This window comes from Podarcis cretensis, assembly GCF_951804945.1.
Source record: "Podarcis cretensis genome assembly, chromosome: 3".
NCBI classification, from domain to species: domain Eukaryota; kingdom Metazoa; phylum Chordata; class Lepidosauria; order Squamata; family Lacertidae; genus Podarcis; species Podarcis cretensis.
In genome coordinates this window covers 81650343-81669607 of record NC_137172.1, presented here as the reverse complement: position 1 = coordinate 81669607, position 19265 = coordinate 81650343, and the positions used below count along the sequence as shown (strand labels likewise).

Genomic DNA, 19265 nt, shown 5'->3' with positions numbered 1-19265 from the left:
TGTGGGGTGAGAATATTCCTAAAGCGTGTGGTTGAGGACATGCTTTGAACAGGCTTTATAGCACCTGTAATTCCTACAGTGATATCCTTTCTGTTTGTTTGTATAAATCCTAAATAGAAGGTCCCCATCCAAACTGGTTAATCTTAACTATGCTTTGTTGATACAAGCCAACTTCATAAAGAATGCCATCGTGTGGACCTTTTCTTCCTTTAAAAGTAAAAGAAAGATTAAATATTTATTTAACACTTTTAAAGGCTTATTCTGGCTTGTCTCACCATGGCATTTAGATTTTAGTAGAATTTGGAGTTTGCTTAAAAATGAAATATCTTTTGAAATGTAGTATAGTAATACAATCTCTTTCTAAACAGGTTAACAGAATTTCAAGTTCATCCGAATAGAACATACTTCCCAGCATCAACTAATAATGCAAGAAACTTTGAGGGATCAAAAGTGAAAAATAAATTCAGAGATTTAGTTCCAGAGAACAATTCAAGAACCGATTCTAGAACTACCCAAGCCCTGCCTAAGGACAAACCTTGCGGTTATCCACCTTGGGGTACAGAAAATAAGAAATTGCCTCCAGAAAAAGGAGACACTCTGTACGTATCTCAATCTCATCCTGAACAGCTTTGCAGAGATGGTACTCATGTAAGGCTTGCAAGTGTTGACAGCTCTTATGACAAAGAAAAAGGAAAAAAAGAAACGAAACATAATGAGCATCATAGCAGTGAGAATAACAAGAGATACAAAACAAAAGCACACCAAAATCTGGGCAGCACACTAGAGGGAAAGTTGGATCCTCATGGAAGGTTGGAAGTTAATCCAGACAAAACAGAAAAAAATGGACTATGGAAAGACAAAAAGGACTTGAAGCTCAAAAGCAGCCCACATACAGAAAAAAGAACTGGTAAGGTCCCTTCTGCTAGGGAGAAACAACCAACACCTAAAGACACATCACTGTCAAAACCAGAACACTCCAGCAGTGACAGGAGTGAAAAGTCACAAAACAAAAATCAGAAGGACCTGAAACTGAGAAACAAAGAGGAAAGCAACAACGGACAAAAAAACAGGCAATCTGACAGCTATCTAGAACAACAAAGAACTGGCAAGGTTAGTAGTCCCCCTGAACGGAATAAAATTGCCAGAAGCCCTAAAAAATTAAGCAAAAGCTATGTGGAAGACAGAAAGAGAAAACATAGTGATTGCAGGAGGAACAAAGAAGCAAGCGGTCCTGTGCCCTGTGGAGGGAAACCTTCACCACCACCACCACCACCTCCTCTTTTAAACAAAGACTTGAAACATGGCCACCCTAAAGAGGATAGCAGTAAAAGTGAATCTGAACACACGCGTTCAAAATCGGGCAGACATAGAACTGAAGAGAAAAGGAAAAATGAGAGAGATGATTCTAATGAGGCCAGGACTTCTCAAAATGAAAAAAGAGAATCAAAGGAACCATCCCTCCAAACAGGAAAAGGAGCCATGAAAATTAAAGATAGGGAGAAAAAGAAGTCCTTTCAATCAGTAGAGACTGCCAAGGTAGTTGAAGGCTTGGAGGAGCAGGTGCCTATAAAAGTTAGAAGGGAGGAGGAGCAGTCAAAAAGCAAAGACTTAAAACTGAGCTTTATGCAGACACTAAATTTAACCCTTTCTCCTGCTAAGAAGCAAACAGACAAATGCAAAGCAGTGGCAAAGTCAACCAATAAATGTGGTACAGAAATTCCAGGTCAGGAAGTCATGTTGGTACCAGCTGAGGCTATTGGTGCTAATGCCATTAAGCAAACACAAACACCACTATCACCCATCTGTGACAATCCTGTTCAGACCAAATCAGAACAAGTAATGCCTCTTTCTGAGGTCAAAACGAAGGTGGGAAATGAGGGGCTGCTAGAAACTCTAAACACAAAGCCTTTGAAGACAACCTCAGACCCACAAGATATAGCAGCGCAGTGGGCGCCGGAGGATGTGAAGCTCCTGCCTGAGGCAAAAACTGGGATGGGAGAAGTTGATGGAGTTGATAAGACGCATGTGGTTTCTGGTTTAGAAAGCCCCTTGGATCAAGACACACTTCCCGAAAACTCTTTCAATGATGTGGAGACTATAAGTTCTGTGGATTTTGATTCTTTTAGTGTAATAGATGAGATCAGTGGGACAGATTCAGACTCACTGATGGACGAGAAGGAGTCCAGTAATTGGACAGGTGAAAATGTCTTGGAGGGTCCTGAAAAAGAGAACAAGCCTATGCCTCATAAAGCTACTGTGGAAGAAGGCAAAATACTGAGTGGTGGTCACTTGGAGCCAAGCTTTCCTGACCGTAACCATGAAAACCACTTGGAAACATTATACAATGAAGGGTTGAAACCTACATCTCCAGCAAGAGAAATAAGCACAGTTTCTGTTGATGATGATAACTCTATTCTGAGCATTGATCTCAATCATATGAGGAATATTCCAAAAGCAATCAGCCCACTTAATAGTCCAATGCGACCTTTGGCTAAAGTACCCCGAATGGAAAGCCCTTACAAAGGACCTGCGAAAAGCTATAATACAGGTATATGTTTAATATGCTCTGCCTGTTACATGATTTTTATTTGAATGAGGAACACATTAAGCATTCACACGTATACCGATGGTAAACATAAGTGAGTTGCAATTAAGTTCTGTTTGTTTTCAGTAGAACTTACTGCACAACTTGTAGGCAAGCGTGCTTCATCTGTGCAGTGCAATCCTGTACATACCTTCCCCATTGAGTTCAGTGGAGCTTTCTCTTTAGTAAGTGTTCTTGGCGTGTAGGAATTTACGACTGTGATCCCATACACACTTGAATGGGAGTACTAAATGCAACTTCTGAGCATCACACAAGATCATACTGCACAGCTGCAATTCACAGGCATTTTTTCTCAAGTTAGATAACGAAGCTGCCTTATATTGAGGCTTTGCCCATCTAGTTCAGTTTTGGCCACGTTGAGTGGCTGTGGCTTTACAAGATTTCAGACAAGAGTCTCTCCCAGCCTTACCTAGAGATGCCAGGGATTGAACTTCAGACCTTCTGTGTTTAAAGCAAATATTCTGACACTGGGCTACTGACTGTCCTGTTTAAATTCAGTGGGGAGTAAGACTTAGCTTTCAGTCTGCTAGCTCTGAGGTAGATATTTATTCAAACTGATTACATAGGAGGAAACTGTTTAAGGCAGTAGTGGCAAACCCATGACCCTCTGATTCAAACTGATTACATAGGAGGAAACTGTTTAAGGCAGTAGTGGCAAACCCATGACCCTCTGATGCTGCTGGACTACAGCTTCCATCAACCCTGGGGCGTTGGGGTCCAACAGCATCTAAAGGGTTTCCCCACTCTTGAAAATTAGAATTGCAAGCCACCTTAAGCTACAGAGTGTAACCCACATTCTGGCAGAACTCTTTGCACAGTTTCTTACCCACTAGTTTTGGAGGCAGTAATAATTAAAAGTGCCTTTGGGCTTAATCTTGCAATTTCAAGATTTTGAACTTGATATATAAAAACTGTTTCCATGCTGAATTTTTTTTAAAAATCTAGCTCTTCTTCCAAAAGCTGCCTGTCCTCTGCTAAAATGCATCGCCTAGAGCTACTGGCACTTCTAAACAATTATGTTCACTGTTCTAAACTAAAATTAACTATTATACTGTCATTGGAATTTGTTTTGAGGCTTGCTACTTTGGGCTGCTTAATTAACAAATTGTTTCATTATTTCTAGATTTTGTTCCAGAAAATGCAGTTGTCTATCCTGGAAGGAACCAGTCCAGTGAACTGAACAAGGAAAATCAAAAGCCTCTTTGCTCAGATCATCAAATCTTAGAGGAGTCTCAGCTAAGCATGTCCTCAGATGAATTAGAAGAAGGTGAAATTGTAAGTGACAATGATGAGCCTAAAATAGAAGCCAGCTCTGAAAATAGTAAAAAAACAAGAAGAAAAGCATCTCCAGATAGATCTAATTTGGCCAAGAGTACTTGCAACCACAAGGTCAGGACAACATCTTCCAGAGAAGATACAGGAAAATTGTCTTCTGGGGGGAAAAATAAAGAAAATCCCAAAGATGGAACTATAATGCGCTCCAATGAAGTAAAGAAAATTAAAACTGTGAGCATTGACAGTCTTGAAAAAATAGTTCAAATTATTGTTGTACCTTCTACAGTGCATGAGTTCATGCAGATGCTGAAAGCTATAAGAAAGCAAGTACGGAAAAGCTACATGAAGTTTAAGATACAATTTCCAGTACAGCATTTTCATAGGATCATAGATTCAGCTATTTTGAACTTTACATCTCTGGTAAAATACCTTGACTTCTCTAAAATGTCTAAATCTAGTGAGGCTTTAAAGCTGAACCTCTGTGAAGTTATAGAATATAAACTTAATCGGATCAAAGAGAATAGTGCAATAGAGCATCTCTTTGAACAGCAGCAATCCGATATGAAGAAAAAGTTGTGGAAACTTGTGGACGAGCAGCTTGACTACTTATTTGATAAAATAAAAAAAATTATTCTAAAGCTATGTACCTTGGTAAGCTTTGGAAATGAAAGTGATGAAGGTAAGCTTGATAAAAGAAAGAAAGAAAGCCCCAAATGCCTTATAAATCATAAAAATAAAATTGACAGACAGAAATCAAAGAAACCAGCCTTAAATGCTAGAATGCAAAGGCCTGAAGAATGTGCCCCATCAAAACCAGTAGCAGGTAACCAGCTATTGAAGCGAGGTCACCATAACACAAACAAAATGAGTACACAGAAAAATGTGACTGCAAAATGTAGAAGTTCCCATACTGTTAACCCAAAACATTCTCGGACTGAAGCTGAACCTTTCAAGGAAAGCTCCATGTCAGACACTTCTTTGAACGGTGGAAAAAATGAAAATGAAAGATTGCATATGATTGGAGACTCTCACAAGTCTGATATTAGCTGTGGACCTCTCACAGAACAGCAGATGTCTGGCCTGACATTCAACCTGGTGAATGACGCTCAAATGGGTGAAATGTTCAAAAGTTTGTTACAAGGCTCTGACCTTTCAGAAAAAAATGGTGACTTTATCAATGACAATCAGTGGGAGTTCAGGACACCAGAAAAACACACCCAAGATGGCCAGAACTGTGTGAATGAGCCTCCATATGAGACCGAAGAGCAGATTCCAAGAGAGACTGGAGTTGAGTCAAGAGTACTAGATGGAATTAAATGGCCTATAGTTTCACCTGAAAGAGATTCAGCTTTTTTAGCTAGGCTGCAGATGCCAATTGATCCAGATATTCTTGATGAAAGCTGTATGTTTGAAATTCCTACTAGTCCTGCTTTGAAGAAAGGTGAGGAGTGCATTTCAGAGAAACCAAAATCACTTGTCTCTTCTATTCTTCTGGAAGACCTAGCTGTGTCGTTGACTATTCCCTCCCCTTTGAAGTCAGATGCTCATCTTAGCTTCTTGAAACCTGACATGTATGGCTCAGTTCCTGAGGATGTTCTGAGCGCACACTTCAGTGAAGATGCCCATCTTGAAGAGGAGGATGCTTCTGAACAGGACATCCATTTGGCTTTGGAATCCGATAATTCAAGCAGCAAATCAAGCTGTTCTTCATCATGGGCAAGTATACCTCCTGCTCCTGGATTTCAGTATTGCCCAAGCCTTCCAATGCAGGCAGTAATAATGGAGAAATCAAATGACCACTTTATTGTTAAAATAAGGCGTGCCGCACCATCTACCTCACCAGTCCTTGAACAGCCTACTCTAGCAAATGAACCACTGACCTCTTCTAGTGGGGCAGGAAACAAGGAAATAGTGTTGAAAGAAAAATTAGATACTTTGGACCTCAAAAGCATTCCTTTGGAAGATACAGCAACATCTAAGGAAAATTTAAAGATTATTGACTCTGAGGGTAAGCTGAATGATGTTGGAGAGAGACAAGTTACTCATTTGCTGGGGTCTGAGAAGGAGCCACCTCTGTGCCTTGCAAACGATCAGGTTCCTCATCTTTCTGAACCCCAACAGGAACCTCATTCTGATGCCCCGAATGAGGCACTTGAATCTGTAGAGGACCTGTTCAGGAATGCCAGAGAAGAACGACCTTGCAATCTTGCAGCGTCTGAATTGCTTCAGGAGCAATATACTAATGCCAGTCAGACTCAAGGCCCTGATTTACTTGGGCCCCATCAGGTGTTGCACAGTGGTGCTGGCCCAGAAGAAGCCACTGATTTGCAAGAGTCACCTAAAGAACCAGGGAGAACTTTAGAATCCTTGATTAAAACTAGCCAGCATGAGGACACACCTGAAGTGTTTACACTACCTCAGGCACACACCGTGAAAGTTTTTCAAAAAAGAGATGCATCTTGTGCTGAATTAGAACATTCTCCAATTAGCTGTGCAGCAGTTTCCCTTGTAGAAAAGTTGTCTTCTGAGACCCATTTTGATATATGTGTAGACTTGACTGATGAGACTCCCATAGAAAATGAAGTTGATTCATGGGATCTTACAGTGAAACGTGCTTCAAATGCTAGAATGGGAGGCTTATGTAAAGATAAAGAGGAGGAGAAGACAGTGAACCACCATGTAGCAGATGATCATCCAAAGCATGATGTTGAAGCAGTTGTAAATTTGACAGAGCATCCGCCTGACAAGTGTACAGCAGATGAGAATTTTGAAACAGGTACTACTCTAAATACTAGTGGCCTGGGATGTGAAAAAAAAGAAAGGAAAAAAAGAAAAAAAGAGACAGAAGATACATCCAATGCAAAAAGACAAAGAAAGGAGAGTAGTGAATTGGCTTGTAAAAAAAACAGCAAAAGGTCTAAAGAGATTACTTCAGTGACCACAGACACATCCAGTAATAAAACTGCATCAGTCGGAGACAAAGATTCTTTACCATCAACATCCTCCCTGACACCCTCAAGTCTGTGTGCCAAAAACATCATTAAGAAAAAAGGGGAAGTTGTGATTTCTTGGACAAGGTAAGAATACAAAACCAAAACCAAAAACCGAATCAATGGGATGAATAAGGGAGGTCTGGAAGTGTATAACAGTTGGAGATAGAGTGATACATTTCTGCATTCTGTGGCATGGGCATTATTACCCTAGCAAACATTTTTTCTTGGTTGTACGTTCAGCTTTGTTGACCTGTCTCTTGAATCAGGAAAGGCAAATATGTAGTCTTGTTTTTACATTGCAGTTGAAACTAGGTTTTCTGAAGTGGAAGGTAGGGACAGTAAATTGATTGAGAGGGGGAAACTTGGAAGCCCAAGTGAGCACCTGGTGGGTTGAATTGTGGCCTCTTGTCTTGACAGGGTTCATTGTATTGTGTATACTTTCTTTGTGGAAAATGTCTGCATTTAGCAGTAAATCATGAAGCCTAATATAGTCCCAAATGGAAATCCTTGCTTTATTTCCATTTGCTTCATTGAGCAATGGTGCAAAGTAATTAGAAAGTATAAGCTTTTACTTTGTTTTACAAATAATTTTTCATATCCAAATGAAACCCAAGGGCAACCATTCAATCTGTTTTGGGTTTTTTGTGGGGTTTTTTTTTTTTTTTTTTTTTTTGAGAGAGAAAACCTGACCTCAAAGCCATTGAACAGAGTTTTTAATGTCTGATGTTTTCGCTGTATTCTGTTACATTTTGTTAGAAGCTGCCCCAAGTGGCTGGGGCAAGTCAGTCAGATGGGAGGGGTACAAGTAATAAATTGTTGTTGTTGTTGTTAATTATTATTATTATAAGGTGATCATCACTGTTCCGAAGAAGCTTCAGAATGGCGTGAACATAATGGGTATCATCTAGTTTATAAGGGAGGGTTTGGGCAATTGCTGTTAGCCTTCAGAATTCTGTTTGTCTTCATTAACAGACTTTTAAGAACTTATTTCGAGTTACAACATTGCTGTGTGAAGTGCAATAGACATAGATAGACTTAGATCAAAACAGTGTTCAGATGTTGAAGTTACCCTTGTATGCTTATTATAGAAATGATGACCGGGAGATTCTATTGGAATGTCAGAAAAAAGGACCTTCAGGAAAAACATTTGCTTCTGTTGCTGTCAGGTTAAATAAAAGTCCATCTCAGGTACGTATTTTGGTAAGCAATTGTGTTTGAACCTCCCTCGCACACAAGTGTAACTGTGTTTCGGTCTGGTTGAGCAGTGCACATCTTCAGAAATATAACCCCATGACACTCTACTGAATTCATTAACATTTCTTAGGAGAAAAAATGTATCAGAAAAGATGTGTCAAAATTCAGATTGTTCTACAGACTAAAGAAATGATTGGTAGAAAGGAAGTTAATTTTTAAAATATATTTATATGAAAAGTAATATTACATCCATATAGGCTTTACATGTAATTTTATTTGATCTTATATAACCCTTTGGGTATATACCATGCCATAAAAGATATACATAAAGTCTGAAGTGGGGGCGGAGACTTGTTTATTCTGAGGTGGCAGTCTTACTAATGATGCTGCATGTGGATATGCAATATTCAGACACAAGACAGGAATCAATAGATTTATACCTCTGGTGCCTTTAAACTGTGGAAATCCTTTTTTATGAAAGCCTACATAACCCACTTTAGTCTGTTCAAGATGAGGGAATGTTCACATCTACATATACTGAGGCCATTCAATACATAATGTTGCTTCTCCATATTGGCAAGGGTGTCCTACCTGAAGTATGCACGTGAGCTGAGCAATCGCTGAAAAGGCTGGCAGCATTTCCATGATTGTAGTTGCACTTTTCAGTAATCAGAACTGATGGGATATGTTCATGTTCATATCTGCACATGTGTGAGAAAAAAAGCATACTTTATTTTTAGGGAAATAACTTTTAGACTCTTTGCTTTCTCTCCACAGGTTGAAGAAAGATTCAAGCAGCTGCTGAAACTATTCAAGATGTCAAACTGCAGCTAGTGGCTATACTATTGCTACTAAGAATGGACTGCTATGAGTTTATGTGCACTGTGTGCATGTGTGTGTGTGTGAGAGAGAGAGAAGTCAGAATAACTGTTTGTTGCTTCTCCATTTAGGTAGACTTAAAATGCACCTTTTATGCCCACAGATTTCATAATAATGCCCTGCTTTCTCAAATTTTTTTTTGAAGGTATCAAACAGATCTGTTGGACCTATTAGTGTCCTTGAGCAGCCTTGCATATTAGAGAGCACAGAGGAAACAGGAAGTGCATACAACCTGTCTTTCCTGTTACCTGAATTGCCTAGAGTGAAACTTTCATATCTCTCCTTAGAAGTTTCATTTGGGATTATAAAGAACGGTTAGGGGGAGTTGAAGTGCAAGACACTATAGTACTTCTCGTTCCTCTGCATTCCACTGTGTCTGAAGCCATTATTTTATTAAAACTTTGGGGACAGCAGATGATCAATTCCTAGCACATGGGAAGTTGAATTCTTTGAGCTGAAACACCTCATGCTATTGATTTAAAAACAGACGGCGAACCTGTTGCCTTCCAGAAGTTGTTGGATTCCCAACTTCCATCAGCCCTTACCATCCTGGTCAGTAGTCAGGACAATGGGCATTGTAGTCCAACAATATCTGGGGGGCCATAGATTCCCCACCCTGATTTAGAATGTCACAGAGAAATGTTGACCACTAGAAAACACAAGAGGGTTGGTTGTTAAACAACAGACTCCTCTTTTCTCTCAGTTTTCAGAAAGCACAAACACAGATTGTGAAACTTTGCAGTATATTACCCAATGGCATTTGTTCAAAGATGTACTGTACATACAGTCCTTATTATAGATCATACAAAGTTAGCAAATTTTGGCAGGAATACATCAGTATTTGCAAGTGTTTCCTCAGATGAGCCAACACAATGGCAGCATTAGAAATAATGCTAAACCATGAAATATGGCTTGTTTAACCGTACTGTGCACACAACTCAAGTTTTCCTGCTTCACTCTTCCATTAGTTCACCTGGGAAACAAACCACAGAGCTCCTGGCTTAGCATTATGTCCCAACCAGTGCTTATGGTTTTCCCATCACAATAAACCATAGTCTGAAGCCAAAGTTTCTTTTTGCCTTCCCAGTCATGGTTTGGAGAAAAGAAACCAGAAGTGCTGCTAAGCCAGCCACTCCGTTTTTGTTCACCAATTTTACTAATGGGCGATGAGTGTGATTAGAGAAGCCATAATTTGTGGCTTAGCATTGCAGCCAAGCAGAGCAATTATTTGGAACCTGTATGCACAATTATTTGTATTTAAAAAGCCAACTTTTGCAGTTAAACTACAATTGCCATTTCGTGTTAGCTTAAAAGTATTGCTTCCCTTTACAACATACTTTCAACATTTTATGAACTAAGTGTAGAATCCGAATATGTAAATTCAAAGGTGCTTAAATTAAGAGGTTCAAAATTTTAATTGCAGGTAATCCAGAGAAATTGATAGACGCCTCTGCCCTAATAAGTCCTAACCTTTAGAGAAGTGAGGGTCTTGTTTTGGCAGCTATTTCTGCTGAACATATGCACAGCAGGAAAAGCCCTAAGTGGCTCCCCAGCCTTTTATTTCAGAAAGAAAACAATCTTATAAAAAGGTGAAAACTCATTTCTTAAAGTCACTTACTGCCGTTCTGATCTGGATATGTGTGTTTGTGTGTGTAAATAGTAGAGTTTAAACGAGACACTTCTGTAAATACCTGTACAGATTCTCTAATGTGTAAAATATTGTTCTTTACCTGAACATTTTTGATTACATAAAACAAGTTTTATTTTGTATCTACTAAATACTGCACACCGTTAAAACCCCAAACTTTGTAAAATGAATGCACTTAATATTCATTAAACATTGACTTGAAGTGTTTTTTATAACATGTGTTGCTGTATTCCCCCCCCCCCCTTTTTCAGTACAGGGTATGATACCTTTTCAGTACAGGGTATGATACATAAAGGGTAACATATGTCATAATATTCCAGTGCCAAGCCCAGCACTTGTACTATGTTCCACTGAAATTGAAATCATGGAGGCTTGCTTCGAGTGAGGGTTCTCTGATCTAGCGAGAACAGTCTTCATCAAGATTCGCCTCTGCTAGGTCTCACATGCAGAAAATGGGCCTTCATCAGAGAGAACCCATGTCCAGCATGTGCGCACGGCTGCATGCACGCTTATTGGTCAGTGCTTCCCAACAATCTAACCTATCCTTATCACCACTAGTGCCATTCCCACTACTCTCTCCAGCACCAGAGAACCACTGAGGATAAGAATCATTTCTGCCTAATTTGTATTGCCAGATGGTGTATTGAGGCAGGAAGATAGTGGCATGGCTAAGCCTATTTGATGAGTTAATGGCAAAGGCTGGGATTTCCTATCTCCTAGCTACTATACTAGACCAGGTAAATAATGGATAAATATGTGTGCATGGTGCTTCATTTGTGATTTTTTTCCAGTGTACCTTGCTCTCTTAATCTAACCAGCTCTATTTAGAGAACACTTAAGTGGCATCAGGTTCTCTTTGTGAAGGACAGTCAGTGGTTACTTCAAGTATTATACATATTTCCACCAAGAATGCCATGCAGCAAATTGTCATTTACCACAGAAGTAGTTCTTCAGTCATCAAGCGCCAAAATAAAGTTACGTGGTTTAAGAACTGGTGAATGGTGATGTTGAAAACTGCAACATTAACAAACCTGTGGGGAAACGGTTTTTTCTCTCTCTCCCAGAAGACATCATTTCTTAAAATTGCTGTACCTCAGTGACAGCACTTCAAAGGGAAACTCTGGTGTGAAATTGATGAAGTAGAATTTAGCAACAAACAATTCTATTCATTTTAGGCTAGCCTTTGCCAACCCTGGTGCCCTCCAGATGTTTTGGGCTTCCAATTCGATCACCTTTTCCTCCCTGTTGCCATTTTTTGTCAGAATCACAGTGAGCAAGGAAAGGGTTACACTTCCCCAAAATCCAATTCAAAACTCAGTTCCCCTCCCCACCGTACTTTTTTTAAAAAAGACCTCAACATGTTACAGGTGACAGACATATATTGCATGTGTAGTTAAGCTGTGTGTGTATATTTACCAACGAAGGAGGATACTTCATCTGACAAAGCGCTCTAGTCAATGAAATCTTATGCCGCTATAAGTCTGTTAGTCTTCAGTGCTATAGATGGGTTAAAGGGCTCCAGTAGCTTCTCATTGTCAGATAATAATTTCTGGAGATGAAGTTTAATCTACAGCCTGCTTATCTAGAATACTGTAATCCCAGGAAGTCATTCAAGACTGTACCAGAAGTGAGTATTCATATCTCTCTTTTCCCTAAACCTCATTGAATTGCAATCAGACATAGAGTGGATCCTCAAAATATTATGCAGCTGCAAACACTGTAGAAGTGAATGGAGGGTTAACTGGAATCCTATGGCCATCATAGGCAGAGGTTGCCAAGTACCTAAGGCTATAGTTATACAAACAGCAATTCCACAAGCAGAAGACTTCAATATGCTTTCTCTTTCTGCTTCATGTCATACAATAAATGACCACACAATTAACATAGCTGACTTCATAGCCCTGCTTCTTTTCATTAATTAATATTGTTGCACAAAATGAGGAGACTTTGGGATGGGAGTGGGGAAAACACAAAAGTGCTTATTACAGTTTTCTTTGACTTATCGTATTTCTATGCTGCTTTTCATTCAAATAAATCCCAAAGCGGCTAACAAACAATAAATAACAGTTAAGAGAATAACACCACAGATACAGAAAAATCATAAAAAAATTAACTGCTACTACTACTACTACTACTAATAATAATAATAATAATTGCATATGCCGCCCATCTGACTGGGTTGCCCCAGCCACTCTGGGTGGCTTCCAACAAACTATAAAACCACAGTAAAACACCAAACATTAAAAGCTTCCCTATACAGGGCTGCCTTCAGGTGTCTTCTAAAAGATGGATAGATGTTTATTTCCTTTACATCTGATAGGAGGGCATTCCACAGGGCGGACTCAACTACCGATAAGGCAATTACAATCAAGCAATTGCAATCTATAGTATAAAACATATTAAAAGCAGCAATTAAAAAAACAACAACACACAAAACCACAATTATAGCAAAAGACATATGATTACCAAATCAATATGGCACTTATAATTTATAGAACAAAATTAACAGAATAACAACTAAAAATATAAGTTAAGTAAGCTCTGTTAAGTTCACACACAAACTCTCTCCATGTCCCCATGATTTGTAATCTTTCTATTCAGTTCATTAAAATACACATAACGTCTGTCTTTAAGCCAGCTCAGCCAGATGTTTGCCTTCCATTGTAGAAGAGGAAAGGAGATGAAGGCCATATAAGCATAAATGCTATAGCAATGCCAACCAAAACGAAACACAACATCCGTGAAATTCGATTCCTCATAGCAAATTTTAAACCCAGTTTATTCTGGTGTCTCATTCAACCCCTCCCCTTGAGTGCTGTTCTAACCCGTCTGTCCCACTAGGCAATAGACTATGAAATCGGACATGACCGATTGATCACCAGGCATTGATTCTCATGAAAACTAATGGAATGTAAAGAAAACGTAAGAAGCCAGATCCGTGTGAAGAGGCTGTTTGTTCATTTTAAAAAATAAACTCATTTACCAGTTGGCTCAGCAATAAAGGCTAACATATTTGGGTTCAAACGAAATTAGCAGTGGCCTTACAGAGTAACGAAGTATGTGTGAAGCCTTGGGGGTGATTTGGTAGGACTAAAATAATTGCAGGATAATTCTGGCTGAAGGCACTGTCCTCTTGTCAGCCAGTCGATCAAACTCTGCCTGCGTACTTCAGATTCGTTTATTCTGTCAGCTACAGAACTATGAATTCTAGTCACCGTGTCAACCGTAAACTGTCTTAAGAGTTTGCTCTAAAAAAAAGGAAAAGGAAAAACTAAGTTTCTAAATGATGCTTTCTGGCTGTATACTCATTTTCAGGGTCTGATATGTTTATAATACTTGAAGAGGCTTATGAGCAAGAGAATTACTATTAAGGTAAGCAGCCAAATAATATCTGAACTTATTTCAAAGGCAAATATATGTAGGTGATTACATAGTTCTTATTTTTATTATTTGGTTTTTAAATGACTGCTTAGGTTCTGTTACGATTTTGCCATGTTTAAATAATATTTCCATTTTTTCCCCTTATCCATTTTTTCTAATCTAAACTTTGCACCTGATTATATAAACCAGATGGGTGCTAAAACCATGAGGAAAAAGGAAGGTAACTGAAAAGTTGCAGCAGGTAGAACAGATTTTACATCTGTCCGTCACAGCATTTCTTAACAAGGAAGTCTCATTGGGATCTTATGTGTTTATAATTATGTTCCTGGTTGAAACTTAAGTTAGAATCAAAGGAAAGGGTGTGTATAGGCATTTGTGTGGCTATTTTGTGGGTGGGGAATGGTGGCCTGCTTATGAGCACAGGTGGTCCAGCATCTATGCACTATGTGTATAGCTATAGTGTATAACTATGGTGTATAACTTACACAATTTGCTACCACAGAATGGGTATATGGGCATTAGTTTAGATGAGCTATAGGGGACCTGTGGGCCATTCAGACTTTGCAGGACTACAAGTCCCATAATCCCTTACTATTGGCAATAGTGTCTGGGGATGATGGCAGCTGGAGTCCAACATCTGGAAAGCCACAGGTTCCCCATCCCTGCTTTAGGTGTCTTTAAAGTGGGATTAGGCAAATTTGTGAAACCAGGATAGAACCTGATACATAGGGCAGCATACCTGTTGGTAATAGGTGCCGGGGATAGGCAACAGTTGATGCAAGTGACCTTCATGCCTTGCTTGTAAGCTTTCAAAAACAAACAAACAAACAAACAAACAAACAAACCAACCCAAAAGCAATTTGATAAAGAATGTGGGGCTATATGCATCTTTAGTCAAACCAGTCAGGTTTGTTCTTACGTTCTTTATTCATCTCCAAAATTCTCGGCTGATAGGTGGCACCCCTCAAACATTCAGTCTACCAGATGCAACTTTTTATTGATATTTTGAGATGGGGTTGAATTTGTCCGAGTTTAGAAAACCAGGTGACAGGGAAAGGAAGAGGGAGGGAGGGAGAGAGAGAGAGAGAGACAGAGAGAAAGAGACTAGCTTTCCTATTATTATTTGAAGCCTGAAGGTCTTCAACGGTGAAGATCGCATAAGAAAGAAAATAATGCAATAAATAGTAATGCCCAAGAGGATCCTTTAGGTTGGTGGATGGGGACTTGTAGCTATCTAAATGTTATTCAACTCCCTTCAGTCCCAGTCAGCATGGTCAATGATCAGGAATGTTATAGTTCAGCAATATATGGTGGGCCATAGGGTTCCCAACTCACAAAGTAAACACAGCAAATCTCATTTGATCATCCTATTTCAGTCAGTGCCAGCTGTGTCAAAAGGAATTAGGAACAATTTTAGATAAAAATGTGATCAAGCGCCAATGCCCATAGAACCGAACTGTAGTTTGGTATTTCATCGTTTAACACTACATTGTTATTTGTTTCAGGGATGAACCCATGACTATGGGGGACTGGAACCTGCTGGGCAGCATTCTAGAAGAAGTACACATCCATTCTACCATAGTGGGCAAAATCTGGCTCACCATCCTTTTCATATTTCGAATGCTAGTTCTTGGTGTTGCAGCTGAAGATGTCTGGGATGATGAGCAAGCAGAGTTCATTTGCAACACAGAGCAGCCTGGCTGCAGCAATATCTGCTATGACAAAGCTTTTCCCATCTCCCTGATCCGTTACTGGGTGCTACAGGTAATCTTTGTTTCATCTCCTTCCCTCGTTTATATGGGTCATGCCCTTTACAGACTCCGGGCCCTTGAGAAAGAGAGGCAGCGGAAGAAAGCTCACCTCAAAGCACAGCTGGAAGATATCGAGCTTATATTGGAAGAACACAGGAGAATAGAGAGGGAACTGAGGAAGTTGGAAGAACAAAAGAAAGTAAACAAGGCACCCTTGCAAGGGGCCTTGCTGTGGACCTACATCCTGCATATCCTGACCCGGTCAGTCTTAGAAGTGGGTTTTATGGTGGGTCAGTATCTTTTATATGGGTTTCAAATGTATCCACTTTATAAATGCACTCGCCCACCATGTCCTAACACTGTGGATTGTTTTGTATCTAGACCAACAGAGAAAACTATCTTCATGGTTTTCATGCACAGTATTGCAGCAGTTTCTCTCTTTCTGAATGTTTTAGAGATTATCCACTTGGGGGTAAAGAAGATTAAAAAGACCCTTTGTGGGACACTCAAGGAGGAGCTTGTAGCCACTGATAATGACATTAACTTTTCCAAAAAAAATTCAGTGATACAGCAGATTTGCATCATGTCTAACTTGTCTCCCCAAGGCAGTTTTAAATTTATGCCAGACCAGCAAGTTGGGCTGCCAGCTTACTTGGCTCCTGAGGAAGGATTCACACCTGCTGAACAAAACCAGAACCCAATAAACGCAGAACAACAATGGTGCAGCAACCAGAGAAGCAGGCCAAATCAGCACCAGGGACAACTCCACCACCTCTGCAGACATCTAGAACATCCTAATGAGTGTGATCAGCACCACCGACAGCTCCCCAGGCACCTCCAAAATCTCATGGGTCAGCGGCATGACTATCAACAACAGAATGAGTCTTCCAGCAGTGAGGATGTCCAGAAGCCATCACAGCAGGGCACCAACAGCTATCGAAAGAATGAACAGCATCCTCTAGAACATTCCAAGAATCCTCAACATGGTCCTAAACCTTGCATTATCTCCAGTCATATGGACAGCCCTCAAGGCATTCTTCGAAAGCATAGCCGGGCACTCAGCTGCAAGGACTTAGGAACTGATCGCTGTGACTCTCCAGACAGCGGGCGTCATCAGAACCGCAAGTCTAGCTTTTTGTCCAGGGTGTTGTCAGAAAGCCAGCTGGACACAGACTCAGACACCTCAGACTCGCGGAATGGTTCTGGCTCAGATGCCAAACACAGAGATGATAGCAGTCTTCCGAACACACCACCACTTCCTTCCGCAATGGGACGCAGAATGTCAATGGCAAGTAGACCCAAGCGACCTTCCTTCTATACCCTGCTAGTGTGAGTTATCGCTCCTTAGCATAGCGCTAGCTTAGGTCTTGGGCTTTACTGGTTCGTTCAGAATTGTGATCAAATAGAGCGGAAAATAATTTTGAGTTCTTTCATACCAAGTTAAGTCTTTGAGAAATATAACTGTTGCAGCAGAAGGCATTTTAAAAACAAAACAAAATGAAAGGCAGCAGACACTATGAATCTTATGGGGGGGGGGGGGATTGGGAATGGGGGAGGTGCATACAATCAAATAGTGTTGCCACTGCTATCAATGTTAATATTAATGTAAAGACTTGTTGTCTTCCACACATGAACAAACAGGGTAAACAGTATTTCCCTGAATCCTCCTTGAAGCATACTTTACCCTATTTTTCAGTTTGGGAACTGAGGTTAAGGGCACCATGAAGGGTACATTATCTCTACAGCTGAGTAGGATTTTAAACTCTATTTTTCAGCAGTTATGAGGATGTGGCATCAAATCACAGATCAGCTATAAACTCACAAGGTGGTCTAAGATAAGCCAAAGACCTCTTGGACTCATCTCCAACCTTTGATATGGGTATCATAACACTGGTCTAACAAAGCATTCTGAGGCTTGAAACCTCTTAGCCGCTCTGCTATATACATGGCTTCCATTGTGTCCTGCTCACAGTGACCCGTCTTGTGTGTGCACACCCTCTAGGGGACAGGAGGGTCCATTATCCCAGCAGGTGAATGTGATCAAGGGTATGTATGTATCTCAGAATTCCTCCCCAAGCCATGATGCCACAATGTTATGTAGACACCATGCAGATCAATCAGCTGAGTGACCTTTACAGTCATATCAAGTGAATGTGACCTATGCAGTTAGAAATTGTACAGTAATAAAATATAAGTGTGGGTGCATTTCCAAGCAGAGATTTTCTGCTCCTTTATGAGCTAAACAAGAATTAACTGAGACTGGTCTCTTATCATGCGGTGATGCAGGCTTGCCTTCTTCTAACCTGTTCAATTGTCAGGATTCTGCTTCCATACTAATTTTGGCTGGTAATTGCTTCCAACTGGTAGTTTGAGCTAAGCATTACCATGGTCCTGCAACCATTCCAATTCAGAGAAAGGCTCAGTGTACGATAACACTTGTTTTCCTAAGAAGCAAAGGCTCATCTGTTGCATAGTTAGGCGATGCTACCTGAGAGGTTCTTATGTGGCTGCCATGTGGTACTTTATGAGTTTCACTTTAAATGCCTTCACTTTAAACCCAGAAAGAGGACAAGAGGTCATGGCTCACCACACATTCATTAGACTGCCTGCATGTTCCATGACCATAGGCACTACTCCTTCTACATCATAGACAGGAAACTTATGCCCTATCCATATTCAACTCCCATCAGCCCCAGCCAGCATGGCCAGGATCTAGAGCAGGTGTGGGGGAACCTATGACCCTCCAAATTCCCAGCCTCAGCATGAATGTTCTATGGCAATAATGCCAAAGGGCCAATGGGAATCGTAGTTCATCAACATATCTATGAATATCTAGAAAAATCTGGAGGGCTAATGGTTCCTCACACCTGATCTAGTAGGCTACAGGTGCTCCACCCCTGCTCTAGGCTCCCTTTCTACTTCTGCACTGACAATGGGGTGGGTCAGAGCTTTAGCTGCCCATCTCATTCCTACCCTCAAAACTGTTTACTATAAAGATGCTTTATGTGGGGCTGCCCTTGTTTCTGGTCTGGAAGCTGTAACTTCCAGCGGCCAGACTGCTCATGGGAGAAAGCTACATGTTATTCTTGCTGAGAGAGCCGCACAAGTTGCCAGCTTGTTGCTGGACCAGGTTCAAGGTTATTGTGTTAGTTCACAAAGCCCTACAGAACTAGGGCCTAAAATACCTTAAAAACCACTTGGTTCCTTAAATATTCCACTGCCAAGGGGGAATTTGGGTAGCCCTTCATGCCCATCAGGTTTGGTCAGCCTTTCCCAGGCACCAAGCTTTCAGTGTTGCAGCCCCTACCCTGAGAAACTCCTTGCCAATGGAAGTCCCTGAGGACATCTTTGCTTCCTTTTAGATGTTGAAACCTGTACTGTTCAGACGGGCCTTTGGAACTTGATTTTGTTGTTTTTAACTAACCAGTTTTATTGATATGCTATTATAGTAGCTTATGTTTGATATGCTATTATAGTGGCTTATGTTTCCACACTGCACGCCACCTTGTTGTTTTTCTATCAAAGTGTGGTTTATAAAT

General features: G+C 40.4%; 2 protein-coding genes across 3 annotated transcripts in view; both read left to right on the top strand.

The window, feature by feature from the left end:
• CASP8AP2 (caspase 8 associated protein 2) overlaps nt 1–19265 on the top strand; it is a 69254-nt gene that overhangs the window by 6656 nt on the left and 43333 nt on the right. The window contains exons 7-10 of one of the 2 annotated variants that reach the window (XR_013837462.1): nt 369–2548; nt 3729–6957; nt 7962–8061; nt 8845–8984. Coding sequence is in view for 1 of the 2 variants with exons in the window: in XM_079971065.1 (XP_079827191.1) it covers nt 369–2548; nt 3729–6957; nt 7962–8061; nt 8845–8901 (5566 nt within the window). In the remaining variant the exon portion in view is untranslated. Of the gene's footprint in view, nt 1–368; nt 2549–3728; nt 6958–7961; nt 8062–8844; nt 10525–19265 lie in introns of those variants that run through there. The other variant, XM_079971065.1, reaches the window with a different exon arrangement.
• GJA10 (gap junction protein alpha 10) lies at nt 10669–17172 on the top strand. The gene is made up of 3 exons (XM_079971091.1): nt 10669–11331; nt 13910–13966; nt 15481–17172. Exon 3 carries the CDS (start codon nt 15491–15493, stop codon nt 17057–17059), a length of 1569 nt encoding a protein of 522 aa, XP_079827217.1. The 5' UTR covers nt 10669–11331; nt 13910–13966; nt 15481–15490; the 3' UTR covers nt 17060–17172.

Excerpts from the sequence above, each read along its gene's own strand:
- GJA10 (XM_079971091.1), top strand. The coding sequence starts at position 15,491 with ATGACTATGGGGGACTGGAACCTGCTGGGCAGCATTCTAGAAGAAGTA.